Source organism: Phalacrocorax carbo, chromosome 8 (assembly GCF_963921805.1).
Source record: "Phalacrocorax carbo chromosome 8, bPhaCar2.1, whole genome shotgun sequence".
Classification (NCBI taxonomy): domain Eukaryota; kingdom Metazoa; phylum Chordata; class Aves; order Suliformes; family Phalacrocoracidae; genus Phalacrocorax; species Phalacrocorax carbo.
In genome coordinates this window covers 39,431,921-39,453,599 of record NC_087520.1, presented here as the reverse complement: position 1 = coordinate 39,453,599, position 21,679 = coordinate 39,431,921, and the positions used below count along the sequence as shown (strand labels likewise).

Below are 21,679 nucleotides of genomic sequence, written 5' to 3'. Positions count from 1 at the left end.
ATCTTTACTACTAAATCTCTCTTTTCAATCGCTAAGCTCCCTATGAAACAGCATAACAACGCTCCTATTAGGTAAGCAAGGGACAGAGTGGATGCAAATCCCCACGGAATTAACGCGCCTGCTCCTGAGTCAGCACTGGGCCTTCCAGCATCGACCTTGCCAATCAGCACGTCTGGATTTTCCCATTTCCCAATGGCACAGGGCTCATCTTCTCTCTGAAGAAATCAACCCCAGTATGTGGCACCTCTCCAAATTAGCACCACAGACCACGGTGGGTTTTAGAATCTAATTAGCAGCACCAGTCCACTTCTCGGTAACCTCCGCAGTATTTAAACACAGCAAATTAGAGGTTGTGGCCCTATAAAGCGTACGGTTAGTTTGTAACATTGGATAGCAAGATGTGCACACCTACCAGCCGCTCCTTGCCAGTTTTGGTTAGCAGAATTAGGGTATGAACTTGGGATCTCTCCGTGAAAAGACGCTGATGCACCGGTGAAAGGTCATCGAAGCAGTCTGACTTCAGATATCCTGTAGAGGTACTGAAGTCTCTCATCCCTCCACTACCTTTTGTCCCTATCCGGTTTACCTAATAGATGATCCTAACAATTCACATTGGCAGTCCTTTGTAGTGTAATGAACACTATGTGGTCTGATGAATGCAACCGCTGCACAGAAAACGTCAGTTCTTTCATTAAGAAAACCTTCCCAAGTTCATTGTATTGAACCAGCGCTCCAGCTATTAGGCTGATACATGACACAGTCAATTCCAGTTACACTTTAAGTGACTATTCATGTTCAGTGAATTCCATTTTTAAATCTCATTTATGTATGTTCAGATATTTACATGTATGCACATTTCTTCCAACTTATATGCCTTTTTCTGAGCTTTCTGTTATTATAGTCATGTGGGGGGAGAGGGAGGGGATCGTATTTCCCAACAGATCCTGAAAATGCATAGCTGATGGAAAAGACACTGAAAAGCAAATCAGCAGCTTTCTGAGAATACACTTGCACAGAACTCTGAATTACTTGTAGCTAAAAGAAATTGCAGTGTATGCATTTATTAATGTTAAATATAATATCTGCATGAATTTCTTTTAAAATTGCTATCCTTATTTCACATTTATTTCTGAGGACCCATTTGCTGGTGTTAGGCAATATGGTGGCTCCTTGTATACAGTAACACAATTAGAGGCACGTAAACTTTTAAAGCAGGTAATTAAAAAAGTTAAGCTATTGCTGCTACTGAACAGAAAGCATCAGTTCTTCCATTAAGAAAACCTTCCCGAGTTCATCGTATTGAACCAGGACTCCAGCTATTAAGCTGTGCGATGACACAGTCGATGCCTGCTATAGTATCAATTCAATTTAAACATCTTTTTGTGATGGTCAGCCTTTCTATATTTTCTTTTAACTGACTTTGTTTATCGATAATTATTAGAGGACCATTGGTTCCAGAAGGCAGACATATTTTCATTATACATATCCTCTACAGCACACAGCAGTAACAGCATTTCCATACAGATCATGCTGATGTCTTCGAAGCATTTTCAGTGTGCACATATCATGATACAGTTCTTTAGAAATAAAAAATAAAGTCTCTTATCGCATCTTTTGGATCTTGAATGACAGAAATTTAGCTTACCATCCACGTATTCAAAACCAACCTCTTTTGAAATATATTACAAAAATGTTTCCATTAATGTGGATTTGTTTTAAATTAAATATAAACTATCAAGTCTACTTTTCTACAATAAAAAATAGAATCATTATATCTTGACTTTGCTAGGCTTAACATGCTTGTGGACTAAAGCTCTACTCTTTGGGAAATAAATATACTGTTCTTAATACTGCATTTCATAAGAGAAATTACAATTATGGGATGCAGGGACTTTGTGGCTTGATACACTTTGCAAGCGGAGAAGGGGGATGCCCTTCAAAGTTAGAGGGTAATCATTATTGACCTTGTGCATTCAAGACAGCATAGCAGGTTTCTATATAAAGAAACTTACAGGGAGGTCATTGAAAGCACTAGTGAAGAGACATAAAAAAAGGAGATAGGACAGAATACAGCGTCAGTTAAGCAGGTTAGAAAAATTCAACTATAAACAGATTCGGGAAGTGAAGACAAAACCAAAAGTACATTTTCTTTGTAAGTGTCATGCAAATTGATGGTTCTCCATTAAACGTTCATTATCGGTTAAGCAGCCTTTACAATGTAATTATTAACTTCTATAGTTTCTGCAAAGTTTTTTTCTCCTCTTTGCATGAGCACTCTGGGGTTTCTGATCAAAGGGGCAAGTGCTGGGGCTGGCACCCGGCAGGCAGGGATTTGGGTTCTGGTCTTCCCTCCTTCACTCATTCACGGGGTGCCTGTTAATCTCCCTCCCTTTGAATTTCCCTGTCTGCAGAGTCGGTACAACAAGCACAGCAGACGTCTCCCCACGGTTGTATGACACTTAGTTTGGCACTTCAAAAAGCACACGTAGTAGAGCATTTTGAAATCACTGAATGAAAAGCATTATGCAATGAAAAATAAATTATCATGATGAGGTTGTTTGGAAAATGTTCAGTTAAAATGCTCTGGTTAGGAACATTAAAACACCTGGGACACACAGTGGACAGTTTTAATATGGGTTTTTTTTTTCAAACAAACTCTTAAAATAAGCCAAAACACAGAAAAGGTCCTATTCACACGTACTTTCTACTTCCATTTAATTAAATCACGTCATTATTATTATACGATATTCACATATTTTGTTTTCCTCTCTAGATAAAGACTAAATAAATTGAAAGAGAAACAGAAATAAAAAGACTGAGATCTTACTTTTTTACTTTTATAAACAGAGAAGACACAAACCTGCTGCCCTTTCTGCAGTCTGTGCAACTTCTCTTCAAGCTACAGCCTCACGATGGCTGTATAAATTTGGCCCGGTTAGGCAAACCTCTCTTCCCTATTGGGTCTTTCATCTCAAGAACACCAGCCTACCATGCAGCTAGGAAACTGCAATCTCAATACACTGAAAAACTCCACCAGAAGAGTCAATCATTCTTATTAATAGATGCCCACAGCGTCCTAGAAACAATTCACTCGCATGACTGTCCTGCCCCTTAAACTTCCCCTCCCATCAGCCGACAGCACAGTTTCCCAAAATATGTTTCATTTTCAAGAGATAGATTTATTACAGCCCTGTTATCACATTCATACCCTTCCTGAAAAGATAAAAATAAGAAAGACCTTACAAGAAGATGTTGTAGCAATAGCTAAATCATAAATGTTTGATAAGGGATGGCTAAATCCAGACAAATAACTGTTCAATCCCACTTTGTATTAGGCAGATAAAGTCATACAGGAAATCAATGTGATCTATTGAAATGAAAAAAAGTCCAGCTTAGGGACTATATGGTATTATAGAATATGTGACATTATAAATGGGCTGCTTCCATAAGTGTTATAGAAGAGAAGTTGCATAGTTTTTATTTATTTTTGTGTTTATGAATGTAAAAGCAGGGTGTGAAAGTCGCTATTTGTCAACAAGGCAAATGTGGGCAGCACTGAAGTAGGTGAGTATTTATAACCTTTTTATTTTCCCACTCTTGAAGGGAATACATAATCCTCTCTCGGGATAAAAGGATCTTCAGTCACCCACTAGCCCAGGGCTCCTTTTTAGCACAGGCTGACAGATGTGCTAAAATTATAAGTGAAGTGTTGTGATGTTGACTCCCAAAGCAGCGATCATTAAGGTTGAAATTAGTATCCCCTCCCAGCCATTCAAATGTTAAAAAGTTCTGACACCAGGCGTAATTGGACAACTTTACCTAGTGGGGATAGCGTTGCATTTTATCCTACTGACTTCTTTCTGCCTTTTTCATCCCTGCTCCAATTTAAATGAAGCAAAACAACTTTTTATACATCTTTCACTTACACAAAACAAAACAAAAATCTGCTTATGCAGAAAGACATCTCAAAAGCAGACATATGAGTTCACAACTACATATACAAGTAGTATTGTTTAAGGCTATACTATTTCAGCTGACAACAGTATTTTAAATAAGATGCAGTTAAAAAAAAAAGACTGAAGGAAAATATAAACAGATGTCCTAATATGTATTAGCATCTGCTCAAAGAAATTTCATTTGGAAATGTAAAATACACTTTTCCGGCTATCTATACTAATTAGTTACGTGCAGTGTTAACATACTTTAATCTTCTGAAATAAAAGCTTCGCACGTACTGTATTTATGTATACCTGGATATATCTCCAGCAGTTGCTATAAATGGCATTTAGATTAGTGTGAGCTAAAAACCACGTTAATGTGCTATACGTACGGCCGCTGCCGCAAATACTGCTGAGTTTGACACATTAACTAATGGACCATCACCTGATAAATACTGGATGTGTGCAGAGGAGTGAAGTCTCACATAGTCTCTTCTGACTCAGACCAAGATTTTGCCAATGGCACAAACCCAGCAGTGCCATTGCACTACCGCGCTATTCTTGCGCTGTGGGTGTAAAGAATGAAGTATATGATTTAACACAGTTTTCTGATGGGTCTTCCTTCTTTATTTATGAGAAAAACTTAAAGTGTAGCTCAAGGCCTACACTGTATTGTAAAATATGGGAAAGCTGACTGAAACCTAACCAGTGTTTTAAAATCAAATAAAATTCAATGTTTGTGAATGCTGAACACTTTGCTATTGAGTTAGGTTCAACTTACAAAGGTTGATGAGCACATCCGTTTCTGGCACAAACAAAGAAAGCGTTAATACTGTGGCTCTCTCATAGCCCTATACTGTACATCGAGCCACCAGCTTCACCAGCCTCACTAAGACCTACACTTCGCCTTTCAGCTGAGCTGTGCATATTGCTTCATCTACACCGGGCTCCTGCCCGGGGCTACCACACCTCTCGATCAAACCGTGCTGGCCTCACGCAGAGAGCAGACGCACCTAAACTTCTATTACACTGCCTTGCTGTGCGTCCTCTCCAGTGTGTCACTCACATGTCAGGCTACTGAAGACTTACTGGGCTAATGAACAAATCTTGCTCTAATTAAAGACAGGAGACAAGCTAACGTGCACAACTGAGCTCTGCTTTGGCACTGTCGTGCTGCAGCTGAGGTAGCGGGTGCTGAACTGATCGAGAATTTTGATAGTTAATGATTCATTCTCAAGGCAATCGGTGGCCCCTTCGGTCCCACAGCAGCTCCCTTACTGTTCAGCATCACTGAGAATACGGTTTCCAACACTGAACTACTAGGTGACCCAGCCAGGATGCCTCTTCCAAAGCGCCTTCTTCCTCTTTCAACACCGCTAAGCACTATTAGATGCGGAGCATTAACACAGTCTGCACAGATGCTGTGCAAAGAACAAGGATAACGTCCCCGCATCTTGGTTTTGAAGATATTCTTGCCTGTTTCTTTCATCTTGTAATTAAGTTTTCTGACCTGTAGTTGCCGTGATCTGTCTCTCTACGGCTGTGGGTGGTCAGCTCCCCTTCTGCCACCCCCTTCAGTGCTACCCAGCAGTCCTCTGGACTTGCCATAACTGCCAGCTCACCAGAATTTACTGCTCATCCGTGCTCAGATTTCTAGTCTTGATCTGTTTCTGCCTGGTTCGCTGCCAATTCTTTCTTTTAACTGTAAGACTTTTATCCTACACGCCCACATGAAGGTCCAGCCCACAAATATGTCACCCCTTTTCTCTCTGCTCCTGCACTCACTTTGTTGAGGATCTTTGGTAAAAAACTTAGTTTTTCAGAACATATCCATCCTTTCTTCCTCTAATACTGTAGTCTGTCTATAGAGAAATCTTCAGTTTAATCCAGTTTATCCTGATTCACTATCAACATGTCAATGCTCACCCTAGATCAACTGCAAGATTGTAATTTTCACTGATGACTTCCTAAATTTTCAAACAAGCATCTTCATGCTTTCTTTTATTCTGTTTACAGATCTGCCCGCAAGCATTTGCAATATTATCTCATTATCTTTTTTCACAATCCACATTAAAATTCTCCTTTTCTTTGGTATCTAATCTTTTCTTTGGCATCAAAAAAAAATCATGCCTAAAACAGGGCCTACCATATTGATTAATATTATCTCATTATATGCTTGTTCTTTTTATCTATCTGTATCCCTGACTTTTGATTAACACTTAAGTTTTTAGCAATACCGACTTGGAACAATCTTTTTGGTTTATTTTGCATATTTATTAATATAGCTGGGTCCTCATCTGTGACTAACAATCTAGGCACTGCACTAACGATAACTATAATCATCTTGTTGTTCCTTCTTTGTTGATATATAAGCATGTAAACTGGATTTTGTTTTCTGGGTACGACTGCCAGGGGTGACTGTTAGGAGTTCTGCTTGAAGAAGAAACTCAGGCACTTTTAGTAATCGTTTTCAAACTAAGGGTTGTAGTCTTTTGGTTTTCTAATGGGAATTAAGGATGGGAAATTTTTCAGGGTAACTGTCAGGAAAAATGGTTTGGAAAATACTAATTAGAATGACTTTGTGTTATGTTGTCAGATAAGCAGCATACACCTTTTTTTTAATCAAACATAGTTTAAGAAAGCCAAAGAGAAAGGAGCTGCAAATTCTGCTTGTATATGTACCGACAAGGACACAGGAGCATAATACACCAAAGTGGTAGCCAGTCTCCACATAAGAGAGAGAACATGAAATCCTAACTCTCATAGACAAATGTGCCAAAGATGAGAGAGTTCAAATGCGGAGAACCCTATTTAAGCATGGAAGCACCAGTATTCTTTGCCCAAATCTTCATGAGTTGGAGGTTAAATTATTAAATTATATAATCCGATGCCAGCACTCAGATTAAATTCTAATACATTGCCATGCACTAATTCTATTATTAGGGAATGAAAGGGGAACAGAACATGCAAACACATTACCATGACTGTATAAACTGTATCTTTATTTGGAATAGGAATTATTTTAATGACATCTGAAGCTCTGTTTTTCTTGCACGAAATCTGGGGCGTGAACCTGAAAAATTAGCAAAACGGCAGAAAAGCTTGAAAACAAGCTGATTATGACAGTCCTATCAAGAAGAAAGTGAAAATGCAAATGAAATAGACATTTTCTAAATATAGTTTAATTTATAAATAAGACTTCACATCACAGATTTGTTTATCCTCATTTGGTGATAATTGTTCACAGCAGAATATATCAGAAAATTCTATAATAGGAACCACAGCCAGGAAATGTTAAATAATTAATCACCCTCCCAGCCACTTGCATTTCTGTTGATATAAATGACCGTATAATTCCAAACCCAATTATCACTACTTAGCCATTCCATTTTGTAGTTAAAATCCCACAAAATTAAAGTGCATCAATTGTTAATGGTAATAGACCAGACAAGGGATTAAAGATTATTTTAATGTTTATTTCCTGTCAGGAGGTTTTTTTGGCAGGAAGGACTACAGACAAAAGGCTACATTAAGATGAGATTCATACAATGTATTTAAATCTACTAACTTCTAAAAACCTTATGGTATAATTACTTGTTTAATCTACTTGTTCCCTGAAGATACCAATGGGGGTTTATCAAGCCAACTTCATTATATCTGCTTCACAGAAATCAAAATATTCTCTTTAACTTTGCAAAAAGCAGTCAAGCTTACCATAAACACAATTCTAACAACAACAGACTTGAAAAAGAAATGGACCATTCTAAAATATAAGGGGAACCAGACTACTGTCAGGCCTTTTTTGTGTCATAATCTGCTTGCTTTATCCCATTATTATTGGCACTGCATATTTATATACAAGATTTGGTCCATGTAAACTCACTTAAAACAATCACTTTAGTATCAATAAAACTTTATTAATTGCAAACCTTTTTTTTGCCTGCCACAAAATGGTGACGCCTCCACTTTTCAGAAAAGTATTTATGCATATGCGTTATACAGAGAAATCTCTTAGTTCAGAGATGAATTTGTTTTCTTAAAATGCTTTTTTAACCATAAGGCACTGCCAACAAAACCGGTAAAAGTACTTTTCTGCATTAACACAGTGACTGGAACTCTGCAGAACCGGGTGTGAAGGCTCTGGGTTTTGGGGAGGGGCTTTTACAGTTTACTGTTTCAACAGGCAGCAAGAGTAGGATGAATTTTATGGGCTTCACAAGGTTATTCATCTGCATAAAGTTACAGACATGCATCCGTATCTTGGGCCTTTTGTGATGAAACCATCAGATTCGGAGCTGGCAATAACTGCACCAGTTATTTTAGGCTTACGCTCCCATTACCCTATGCAACCTCATTCATTTGGTTCTAGTCTCTCTTCTGTATAAGCAGAAATCTACATATGTACTAAATATAAAAGCCAAGGGGGAAATACCTGTGCTCCTGTGTACACGGATTCCCTTCCCTGCCCATTCAGGAACAGTATCTAATTCTCCAAAATCTCCGGACAATTTACAGCACAAGGACATTACAGTACTCTGCATCCACATTTTTTTTTTTCCTGCAGGAAACCCTTACCCTGCATATACCCAACGAAATAACACACTACATCATGATTCAAATAGCACGGCTCGTAATTGCTTCACATTGTATCAACAACAGTTCTTGTGTGTTTATCAGTCTCAAACGCTTCCTTAGGAGCAAGTTCGCTGTTTGGCTAAAGCCGCCTTTCATTCTTTCTCTCTCTCCTCTTTACAGGAGGGAAAGACCGAGGGGACAGGCCTGTGGCGGTAACACTTCAGTGCTGTCACATGGAAGGGACTTACAGCCTAGCAGATTGGTCACGAGGGCAGCGATGAAGCTCCTATCAAAAACCAGGATCTCCTGGCAATGATATCACTAATTTGTGAACAGAGAGCTTATTAAATGCCCAGAGGTGTTAATAACTCCAATGTCATCAGGTGCAGGTACTGAGAACAAAACTTCTAACTGAGACATACTAAATAGCTGTTCATCCTGGAGTCCCAGTTGTTACAGGATATTACATTGACGATGCACGTTTGGCATAAAGGAACACTGCAGAATTAAAGTTGCTGTGTGAGGTACTTTCCCCTTGTTTTCCTTGGTATGCACCCCCCTGCCAAAAAAATAAAAAAAAGATAAAAAAAAAAAAAAAGGAAAGCAAAACCCACAACAAAGTTCAGAGTCCATATCTCTTCTGAGATTTGTGAGAGCAAGTAGACATGGTATGGAAACCCATTCCATAACCTTTCACCAACATAAAATTTACTGTGAATAAGGCCCTAAAACTCTATGCTCAGCTCTGATTTAAACCTCTGAAACCCAGCCTCCCAAGAACGCCTCCATTCTAATAAATACCTCACCATGACATGATATGCTAATTACTTGGGTCCCAGGGGGATCTTAAACAACCTATCCACAAGCAAGCTCTACTACAACACTCGCTCAAGTGGCCAGGATGGGATCTGGCCTAAAGTAAGTATCCTTATTTAGCAGGTTTGAGACATTATTTAAGTTAAAGTCACGCCAGCCACCCCAGCTTAACTTCCCCAAACACTACCGCTGTGGCAAAGAGCAAAGCAGGTTTGGTTTTCAAGACTGAACATTTCTCTGTAATTTTCTACGGTATTCAAGACTTTATCAATGAGAAGAATTAACCTAACTCTTGGAAACGATACTTCCTTCAAAACTCTAATGTTCTGCATTTTTTATTTTTAAATTGTGGCATTAATAACGGTCTCAGCAGCAAGTAGAGAAAATGTGTGAAATATATGCCCTCTTTATAGATTTCCTGTTTCTGCAATTTCACTTGAAAAATGGCAGTGCCCTGCCATCTGAAGTTTTCAGTTTGTTTAACTCCAAGCAAAAGACAATTAAACAACTTACAGTGTACAGTCACGAGACTATAATTGCTCACCAGTGCTACTTGTTGTGTCAGCTGCCACAATGAGCAGCAGCGTTTCAGCTTTACTAACCTAGAAAGCCTGCTGGAGGTTACTGACTATGGCAATGGCCTCACGCTGAGAAGAAAATATTTCATGAGCAAAAAAATTTCCGCAGCATTCTTGAGGTGCTGAATTAGCACAGAGTAAAATGAAGAGAGTCCATGCTGCACAAGCATCTAAAAGTACAGGGCATCTTTTTCTCAGAAGCCAACAAATTAGTATTACATTATTATTTTTTTTTATTTTCTCACACAGTTTCTTACAATTCTCCTATTTTCTAGAAACATTTTTTTCAAAATTCATGTAAGCAAATTTATAACCTGAATCTATACATCTTAGGTCATCCTGTGCAACACAGAAGTTTATTTAAGAAATGACATATCAGTCTTTGAATAGGAAGTTATAAACACTTGAAGAATGGATGGTTTAGGTGAACAACGAAGATAAATCAACCTTTCAAATCCTGCTTTGCATAGAAATCATTCCCAAACCAGACTGGCCAAAACAAGTTCCCATTTGAGAGATGTTCAATGCAGTTGTGTTTGCTCTCACAAAGACATTCTCAGCATTGGCCCTATTTTGACATTTCTAGGCAAGCGACTTGTAGATACGACAATCACAGATGAACATCTGCTCTATCATTATTGATACCCTTTATTATAGGCTGAAATAATTAAAAACATCTTAGATCACCAATGCACATCCAAAACATTGTAGTTCTCAGTCTAGCACACTCTCAGGATTACCTGTTATCCATATCAAAGACAAAAAGCACATCATTAACATCATTCTCTGTAATGGCAATGCAAGGGAATTCATAGTAATGGTTGCTTAAGAGTAATTATGGTAGACTTTTGGCATTAAGATGAGGAATATTCATTTTCCAGAACATAAAAGTATAAATGACACATCTCTATGTAAAGCCGTCGCAAATCAATTGCCTAAATGCAATTTAATTCAATATTCTTGGTATTCCAACATAGAGACAGAATCCTATATGATCGACAAGATGAACAGGAAAACTATATTTCTAAGACCACATGTCATTGTCTAGTGATTCTTTTGGTCCTTTTTGGTATGCAATAAAATATTAGGTTTTTTAATGAATGCAAACGTAGAACACAATGCATATGCAAAGTGATAATACAATACCTGGACAATAGAGCTTAAGAGTAAAAGGATAATGAAATAAATTAAAAAGGAGAGAATAGAATCATTTCATATGATTACGACATTCTAATGCTACTAGTATCTGTACTGGAGAGTAACATTAGTTTTCACTTTTAGTTTACCAAAATTGTTTTCATGGATTTCTGATTTTTGACAATACAAACAAGGAACGGTATATAACCTCACACTCATTACCAACGTGCTATGCTGTGAAATGTGACTCTCTAAAACGCCAGAGCAGATTTCTCAATGTATTGTCTCTCGCTGACCTCCAGATCAAGTTTGCTCAGTGTCTGACTCAAAGAATGTTCTCTGGTTTTGTTTTTGCTTTTCTAAATAACTGCTAGCTCTACAGATTTATTATGGAACTAGAATAAAATCCAATCCATTCTTCCATAGCTATGGTGGCTTAGCATCGCCAAAGGAAATAAAACACATTTTAGTTACTAAGGTGACCAGTTACAGCAGTAATTCCACACAGGACTAAGATATAGAAAGATAAAAGCTGCTGGTTTTGTGTGGTAATCCTTCTGCCTAGAAGTGCCTATTGAGAGACAGCACGCGGGAAAGAGCAGGAAGTAACATAATTTATTCAGCAAGAATACTATGGGGCACAAGTGCTGAAAAAAGGCTTACATATACCCCTCCTGCCTAATTTTCCACTGAGCAAAAAATTACCCGTGAATATTAAATATTTATTCCATTTCCATACTCTTGCCTTTTCCTCCTTCTCATATTTATTTACTTAATTTCTTTATAAACATTTAGAATTTACTGTTGCTGAAAGATGATGAACCTTTAAACAGACAAAAGGCTCTGGGAGTTTTGCTACTGGCAAAAGGAGAAACTGCTGCTCATGGATGTATTGAGTAACTACGAACACGGAAATCTGGCATTTGTGAATCATGGGATATATGACTTCGTTTTGGTGCATACAGGTTTTTCTTACAAAGCTGATTGTGTGGGGGTTTTTTTGCAGTTGGTTTTAGTTTCTTCCATTGCCGTGCCTCACTCCAACTCTTACGAGTTCATCGACACTAACCAACTGACATCTTCCCCACCTCTTTTATCAGTCAGTGAAGTTTTCAAATATACCACTTTGTCAAGCGCATACACATCATAAGACAAACTAATTCGTGGGCATAATCCTACTCAAATGACAGTTAATTCATCTGATGTAGGAACACTATTTTGGAGCAAGTTAAAGGTGTAGTTAACAATGCTATTGCTAACTATTGGAAGGCTCATTTTGTGCTCACAATTCAGTGTATTTTACTCAGTGGAGTAGGTAGTAAAATTTTCTTTCATCCCAGAAGACTTTATTTTACAATTCTTTCATGTGGGATCCCAGGAATTGTTAAGATGTTAACTCTCTGACAGAGTTCAAATCAGTGCCAAGTAGTTTATTATAGCACAGGTTTTATTCCCCGATTTCAGGGGACACGGACTTCTGATGAAAAAGGTGGAATAATTCTTGCCTCAGTGTGTAAAATCAAGATCAATTTAGTAACCCACTCCTCTAATACCGTATGTGCAAAGAAATAATTTAGACTCCTAGTTAATTTGAGTATTGAACTGAAATTCTGCAGCTGCTTTCTGCCAGTCCTGAAAACAGAAATTAATTTCAATGACCAAGTCGAATGGAGTGCTGCTCTGTCAGGTAATTAGTCATCGTCTTTTGCTACTCAGGGTCTATCACTGTGCTAATCCATACATAAACCCCAGTATTCCCCTAGTCACTCACAATCTAAAGAGCTGTTTAACTACCTATTTCTCCCATTCAATCCCACCCCAGATAGCAGCTGCAAATGAGCATTCTTTCATGTTTAGCTTTCTTCCTACTATTTACTGCCAGCCGAATTAATGCAACTGATTTACATTTTCTTTTTTCTGTTTGATCAAGTCTGCTGTTGATTAAGTAGAGCTTAAGGGAAAAAATTATACTCCTGCAGCTTTCCTACTTGACTTGCCAGTTTATTAATGAAAGAAACAAGGATATTGATGGCCCAGAAACTACAAGTGCAGCAATTAAAGGGTATGTCCTTCCAAGCTTCTAATTAAAAAAAAAAAGTTCTTTTGTATTAAAAGATATAGTTTAGTGTCGTATTTATATCTATTTCTCACTTCTGCTGTTTTGCTTTTTTTCTTTTCTTTTTGAACATAAAACTACTGGAAAAACTTAGATCAGGCAAAATAAAGAAACTTTCCTCGACAACCATTTCTGGAAGCTTTGTTCCCAAACAACAGCCTTAATGATAAAACAATAATACCCACCCCACCCCCACCCCAGTCCTTACAACAATGAAATATCCACTGATAAATACCACTCTGAAGGCAACCCTCTGTTATTTTTTTTCCTTGTGTACATTAGCAGAGTTTGTTCAACATCAGATTTTGGACGTAACTAGACCCTTTCCTCCTCCTAATACTTACTTTCTTAGTATCTAAATTCTAGATTCACTGTTTTCATGTCAGGTATTTATATGAATGATCTCATAGTTTCTTTCTGCTTCTTATCTAGTTTGATTTCTGCAATTCCTCCTTCAGAAACACCTGAAGCCATAACATTGCCAATATTTTATTACTCTGCTGAGTCAGTCCCTTACACATTAAGGCCATACCTTCAACATCAGAACCACAAACAGACAAACAAAGGACGCCTATTTCTGTCTAGGACTTTGGTTTTGTGGTTTGCAGTTCACCTGACCATGTACAACAGAAGTCTAACACATCCTGGCTAAATGAAACTTTGCATGCATGCACAGCCTGACTCTGCAGCACCTGTGGAGTAAGTGCTACGGACTCAGCACAAGGATCTACCTGCCTGCCCCATTTCCAAAGCACCCTGCACACAACTGAAAGTACACCTCCACCTGCACACCATGTACTTCTCCCAGATTTCTGCACAGCAACGTACTCCTCTCCTCTGGTTACCAGATATTTAGAAATCCCTGGGAAATTAATAGGTACAATATAGAAGTTATACTCTAGCATCCCATACAAGTAATGGCAGGCATTTAATGCACTGAAAATGACTTTTCCCTGCACAAGTGTTCAAGAGAGGAAGAGAAGTAAAACATCTTCCTCCTCCTGGTCTCTGTCCCTCACAGCCGAGGGTGAGAACTGCTGCGATCAGAGTAGGTAGGTAATCTTAGCATCAGAGCATCATTTAGGTTGGAAACGACCTTTAAGATCATTGAGTCCAAAACCGAACACTACCCAGTCCACCACTAAACCATGTCCCTAAGCGCCACGTCTTGTGTATTATCGGATTCCCAGTAGGCAGAGAGAGCTGTGTATTTATTTAAGGGCAGTAAGCTTTTCTTAAAAGAGGTACTAAAGTGGACCACAAAATTTCCCAGAGGTCCCAGCTGGACAAAACAGCAGTAAACAAGAGCGATTCTTCCTTAGGGCCAACAGGGTTAGCGATGTTGCTCTCAGAGCAGATTGTGTCATCCACAACACAACTGTCCACGTTTCTCCTTGAGCCATCCCAGACATGCCTCTTTCTGTTTGCCTATTAACCTGAAAAAACCTCGTGAAGGAGGGGGGTGGAGTTGTTCTAACAGATCTTTTGTGACAGAAATTTCTCAATCACTTCCAGTTTTAGGATGACTTCATAGAAATGGTGACCCTCACAAGTACCACTTGAAAGACACAGAAGCTTTCATCTTTTTCAATGGAATCCGAAGAGCTCTTATCTCTCCTCTGACCCTTTTTCCCCTCTAGCCTTACACTCTTGGCACCACTGAAAAGTCAGAACCATTAAGTTGGTGTCAAGTGGCTGTGCTATTCATATTCTATTATAGTCAATGACAATTAACAGTGCCATTCAGAAAAGCCAGGTACTATATTACACAATTGGAAAATTGATCTTATCTGAGGCTCAAAAATCAGCAATGGTCAGACCTCAACTCACAGGCAAAAAAGAAGAAAGAAAAAAAAAATACCGGGGGGAAGCACTGCCTGACCTCAGGACCACACAGCAAACAGCCATGTGCAGGGGGAAGCACTGCCTGACCTCAGGACCACACAGCAAACAGCCATGTGCAGGGCTCAGAAACGACTTGAAGAAGTGGTCAAATCTCTGCATGAATATAAGCTCTGATTTTTATCATTGAGCAAAATGATGTTAGAAAGAAGAGTATAAATTCAACTGAATGCTTGATGATCGCCTTCAAAGTTGTTATTGCAGGCAAAATGCAACACCTTAGCATTGCTGACACACCAGAAAACCTCTGCGTGTGTCAATTCCAAGCTCCCTGCAGCACACGCCCACAGGCAAGCGCCCCTGCACCTACAACGTAATCTTCATTTCTAGTACTAGCACTGAACACCTATTTTCATGAATGTTTTTCCTAGAAATGAGCACAGACACATCTTTTTTCTAATGAATTACTGAATGGATGCAAAAGGAGAGGATTAACAAATAACTCTCTACTTTGGCAAGTGAGAATGTTTTCCTACATCAGTGAATCTCGGCATTAACTACAAACAGGTACAATAGTTGATTACAGTTTATCTGCTTGAAACCACAGGGGGAATTTTAGATAGCAAAACTCAGCTAGCTAGCTTGAATTTAACCAAAGCACCTGAGCTAAAACCTTCTCACACAGAGGATGCATTGTAGTCAGGAACAGCTCCAGCCCGCTATCACCCTCCTGATTTTTATACCTTATCTCAGAGGGCACTGTTCCTCCATGCCACACGCGCGGGGACACTGGCTTTTAGCAGAATCCAAAAACAGGGCAAGTCTTACTGAATCAGCAAGCCATTAGGTCACCTATATGGCCCAATCAAGTAGTGACACAAGTACGACATAACCTGACAAGTTCACATCCTGGGATAGATTGCGAGATACTTCAGTTCAAGCACGTAACTGAAATACTTGCAACCAGATGGGAAAAAAACCCCCTAACCCCAAAACAACAAGCATTCTTCCGTTTCAAATGCTGTGTCCTAAAAACTCAATGATTGTGCAGACTGACGGAAGCAATGTGTCACTACATGCAATTCGGCTTCACATTGCTGTTTTCCAGGCCAGGACCAGTGAAGTCCTTCCTGAACCTGGCCCCTCTAAGATGTCTTGAGTCCCTGTGATGAATTTAGGTACCTTCCCTTCACTCCAGGTACAAGGTATCTTGTACTAGATACTGGAGAGTAAGGCCTTACACACATTACTCTGGAGAACCATGTTCAAATCCATTCTAGTGGAAAAAGTGACAGTCCCAAATCCACCTTTGGTGCACCTGGAAGAAGAACAGCTTGTATTCCACCAGATGTTTCACCTGATGCCAAGTTTTCCTGAGGAATCAGGAACAGACTCAGCACAGAAATCATCTTTGTCTTTCATCATTTTACTTTACAGAATACAATAAGAAATCATCAGCTAGATTCAGTTCTCTGGGAAAAAGTCTGTTGCCTTAATGAAAAACATAGAATAGGCGCAAAGCCACTATAGTTATACTTAAAAATCAATACTCCCTATTGGTCTTATAATTTGTGTACCAAATATCTGCTTTAAAATGTGCACAAGCCTCAAAATAAAAGCTGGGGACTTTATATCTCAGACTTTTAAATGTTTTCTACAGTTTCAATATTTGCAAAACAATTGGAAAAGTTATATAGGATTCTCTGCTTGGCGGTGAGAGTCTGTTCTATTTTTTTTCTTTCTTTTATTGAGAGGTAGCATAAAATTCCCAAACTGCTCCAGCACAATTAAAATGACTTTTATTCATACAGTTACCTCCACGTCCACCATAAGCATTCCACAGTGCTAATCCTTTTAGGCCCTGATCCAGCAAAGCACTTTACTGTGTCTTATTCTTAAAATTACAAGTCTCCCCACTGATTTCAATACAGTTATATTAGGGATGAACTTGGCCTCCTATAGCAAAAATAACGTTAAAAATTCAGTTAAAAAAAAAAGCAAGGAAATTGAAAGCCTAAAAGACTTCAATATTTCCCTGTTTTAAAGTAAGGCGTTACTAGTGTTCATTTGAGTACAGTCCAATAGTGGGTTATTTCTGAACAGTTAGGCCAATTCAGGTAAGGACCCTCTTTGTATTAGAGATGCATTGATTTCAGACCTAGATGGTTTCAATAAGCTTCTTACACCCAAATGTTACAAGGACAGGGACATAAAAATGTCAATTACATAAATAAATCTGTAAGTATTGATAAATGCCCCAAATTAAATAAACCCACTTCACTCTAAGAGGCTTTGCAGCTGATACAGTTGTAAAACAATAAGAAAACCATCATAATTTGCATTTTTATAGCTACATTCATCAATAGCTCAAATATTTATCACAAACACCAACGCACTACAGGCAGGAACTGTATGATGGTATAGTCCTGCTTTGACTGTAAAGACACTGAACCGGGGGTGGACACTTGGCTACAACCAAAGCTTCTTAAGCTGGTTTAAATAGTCATTGTCTTTGGCTACTTTTTTCTGCCTTGTTTTTGCTGGTGCAAGAATTTATATGAGCATGCAATGAACTGGATCAGGAAACTAACCTGGCTGAAATATAAACCATCAAAAAGTGCTGACTTTAAGGAAGAGGGCAGCTCAGGGAAGCAAGAGCCTGAGACTGCTTAAGATAGCATTGCCCCAAAATAAATGTACATCAAACTGCATATCCTGAGGCTCAGAGCAGCAGCCAGAAGCAGAAGAATGGATTTCACCAATTTATTGACGTAAGCCATGGGGGTATACTGGGATGAGAGCCACACAATGGACGGGGGATATTTCTTGAGTGGCTTCACAGCACAGATCCTGATCGCTGTGGTGGGACAACACAATTTAATTTGCTGAGGATGGGTAAATACCCCAAGCAAGATGAGTCTAGATGAAAGCATTTTCCAGTCACTTCCAGATTGTTTCTCCAGCCTTATCCGACAGCCTTCCTAATTGGCTCTCAACAATATTTTAAAGTGTGTGCTTTACCACCATTTAAAGCAGTGCACGAGAGAGGCTGAATACATTAGGTAAATGAATTCCTGTGGACATTGTGAAGGGAATAATGCCCTCCTATTTGGTTTATCTTCTACTGCAATAAACGTGGGGTTTTTTTTTCAGTCAAGGTGCTGCAGTAACCCAAATGATAGTTATATTACACTTATAAAAGACAACTTTAAGAAAGATCTTACTGCAATAAAAGTGAGGATTTTTTTCCCTTGGCATCCCAGCTTGCCATAGAAATGAGTGAGTTGCTGAATTTCTGCCAAGTATAGATGGTTCAGCATGCTATTAGATTAGTCTGTTTATACAGAAACAGCCAAAAATAGGAAACACACAGAAGCTATTAAAGATATTGTCCTGCGAGGGAAATATTTGAATGGTTTTGTTACTGCAACTGGGAAATAAGATATGAGTCAGTATTAATGTGATAAAGAAGTTAATGTGTTCTAAAGCAAACAGTTAGTTTCTTCAGCTTGTCTCTGAGTTGACAATAAAATAAACGTACAGACAATTATGTAGGGTTGGATGAGCCTGCAAGTAAGTGTATCCAGCTTAAAGCTCAGCGCTGCCAGTGGGTTAGAATTGAAACTCTGTTACCAAGTAATGATATGCTAACCCCAGGTAGTCTTCAGAGAAAATGGATGATTCAAAATACCACGCATCACTGAGCGGGCAGAAGAGTGGTCAATAGTGTTTAAGCTATTTCAACTGGTCAAAGAGAACTTCATAGAACAGTTCCTTCACCTTGACCATTTGCAATGGATTTCCTAAATTCTTTTCACTTTTGAAATAGTCTAATGAAAAATAAAAACACCTTGGGTTTTTTCTTTAATTTGTTTTATTTTTAGTCAGGGCAGTGGCAATATTTCATCATGGATTTTACTGGCTTTTTGAAGAGTGAGCCAGCATAGAGAAATTTGCCTGTCCCATGTGTGACACCGAGCATTCATTCCTAAACGCAGCCAAACACAGTCCCGACGCCCTGACCTCCTTCTCCCTCCCTCTTCCACATATTAACAATCCCAACTAATTCTTAAAGGGTTGCAATGCCTTAAAACTCCTAATGTAAAGTAAACAAAGGAACAGGCTATTACTCTCTGTGTGTGTGTGTGTATATATATATATAAATAAAAGACGTGCATATTTTCTCTGCAGTAACCCACTTCTCCCACAAACTCAAAGACCACGTATACCATTCCTTAAGGGCCAACACATTTGGCCAGTGAAGAAGAACAAGTCCAAAGCTAAATGACTCTCCCACTGAGAAATGCCCCTCTGCGGAACCTTCTTTTTCATTATGACAGTGCCCTGGGCCAAGCCAGGCATCTTCCCTGGCGTTAGCTCACTTATTAGGACATGAGAAGAGGAGCAGCATCTTAAAGTGCCCACGGACACTTACACTAGTCAGTGCAGAATACAATTCTGCAAGTACACAGAGGCATCTGATTAGCAGGAGCCTCGTGAATTCTACACCAGTGGCTCATTTCCAGAGGGGTTTGAAAACTAGCCTCAAGTCATTCTGCCCATGTTATGTATATATAAAAATTAGGCACGGTATTTGGAAGAGGAAGCAGCTGCAGAAATTCTGTCAAGGTACCACAATTAAATATGTTTACATTGCAGAGAGAAAAAACTGCAGGTGGTATAATGATATTTACAGCACAATTTACGAACTCTGCAATAACTAGCAGCCAGATCTTGGAGTCAGGCTTTTCCCTGGAACACGTCTACTTAAAACCAAGTCAAGCTGTTACATCAACAAGCCTAAAGACTGTTAGAGATTTTGAGGCCTTAGTTGAAATTTATTTCTGGGAAAAGTTGATCTTTCCATTCAACTCCACAGAAACCAGGCTTGTTTATTATTTCTTGAGCCTAATTCCTTACTTCAGGAACAGGAAGGATGACTTACATGTCCCCTGACACCAATCAGATAAGGACAATATTGTTGCCTTTATGCAGAGGACCCTCCAAAATTGAGGGGATGCGTGGCATTTCCCTTCCTCAGCCTGTTTCCTTTGTGAATATACAGCCCATTTCTAGAATGGGAATCTCTTTAGCTGGAGAATAAATTTGCAACATACTTTCAGTATTTGTGGCAATGTAATCCCAACCCAAACAGTTTAGAGCATCTATTGCTGTTTTATATATATATATAACTACATGTGTTTAAAGCATGTATTGCTATTGTTTAGATGGAACACTAGAGTCCCTATAAACAAACAAATCCAATTTATTACTTGTTTGTGATTGTGCACTAAGCATCTGTGTTTTTAAAATGGTATAAGCTAACAGCAGAGACATAGCAGTAACTCTGAAATGAAACAACAGACACAGGAAACGTAATGCGCCTTAAAGATGCATAGGAGGTTTTAAAGTAGAGAACTTCCTTTGTCAGTAAAGGGACAAAGTAACAGAAAAAGAGGGTAATGTGTTTGTGCTTGGAATTGGAAGAAGAAAAAGGAGCTAAGTAAGTTTTTCTGGCCGCATGTCTCAAACCAAATGGATGTCTTTTAAACAAAAGCAACTCTCTTGCTTTGTTTCATTTTCAAACTGTAATGTCTGAACAAGACAACGGAAAAGTTTAATCTCTAAAACATGAATGCTGAAAACAAATGCATTAGGAAATACCAAGCCAAAGCTACATTGGTGACACAAATGTGAAAAATGGAATTGAAATAAACTGTGCCAGAAATCTATTTCTAAAAATATGTCTTTACAGTAGTGATATTTATAAATTTGACATACTCTAAAATTTAGCTCACTAAAGATTATTTCTATGCAAATATGCATTTCTCAAACCCCATAAGCGTGTGAAAAATCCAAAACACATTTCTTGAAAATCAATTTCTGTGCAGTACAAATGTATCAAGTTAGAGGCAGCATGCTGATAAATATTAAAAGGGTCCACATTGTGCAAAATGAAAACTTACAACAGGACACGGTAGTACAGTGCAGTATGTAGAGGTTCAGAGAGAACATGAAACAGCCCCACGGTTTCAAAAGGACTCTGTGGTCTGACATTAGTCATTTTGGTTCTGATAAAGGATGTTGTAGAAGGTGCTGCCCACATTATGCAAATCACTAACCACTTAATTTCCTTCCCAAGTGGTAAAGCTCAAGCATTTTCCCTGAACATACAGTGCTCATTTTCTTGTAACTCTGTGGTTTCTTTTCAATAGCCTGTGAATGCCAGCAAGTATGAAGACAGCAGTAAGAAACTAAGAGGTTACTCAATGATTCCAAAGGTTATGGGAGTGCTTTTTAGATACCGGTCAGAACATAAATTCTAGACATCCACAAAGCATTTTTACTTCTAATAATACCCCATTAGCTCCTTCAATTTCAAAATGCTTGGATAAGTCTTTCTCTCTCTCTCTCTCCCCTGCCACCTCAGATTCCAAGAATTAAATATAGTTCACTCCTGGGCCATTTCTAGCCTGAACTTCTCTTAAAAAGAGATTTTACTCTTCTAAAAGCAATATACTGCAAATTATGTGTTATTTTTACAGCAGCTAACTTTGTGCTGGAAAATATTTCAGGTAGAAACTATTTTGATCAACAAACATAACGCAGTTTAATGATTTCTACAAAAGTCTAGCTTCTTTTCCCTTAAAATGTACTGTCTGCCGCTATTTGAAAAA

General features: G+C 38.6%; 1 protein-coding gene across 6 annotated transcripts in view; it reads right to left on the bottom strand.

Annotated features, from left to right (window-relative positions):
* The window catches only part of WWOX (WW domain containing oxidoreductase), a 537,552-nt gene that overhangs the window by 275,469 nt on the left and 240,404 nt on the right, over positions 1-21,679 (bottom strand). Inside the window, exon 9 of one of the 6 annotated variants that reach the window (XM_064459627.1) lies at positions 6,920-7,011. The exons of the other annotated variants lie outside the window; for them this stretch is intronic. Within the exon in view, the coding sequence (XP_064315697.1) occupies positions 6,961-7,011 (51 nt within the window). The 3' untranslated portion in view covers positions 6,920-6,960. Of the gene's footprint in view, positions 1-6,919; positions 7,012-21,679 lie in introns of those variants that run through there. 6 annotated transcript variants of the gene reach the window in all.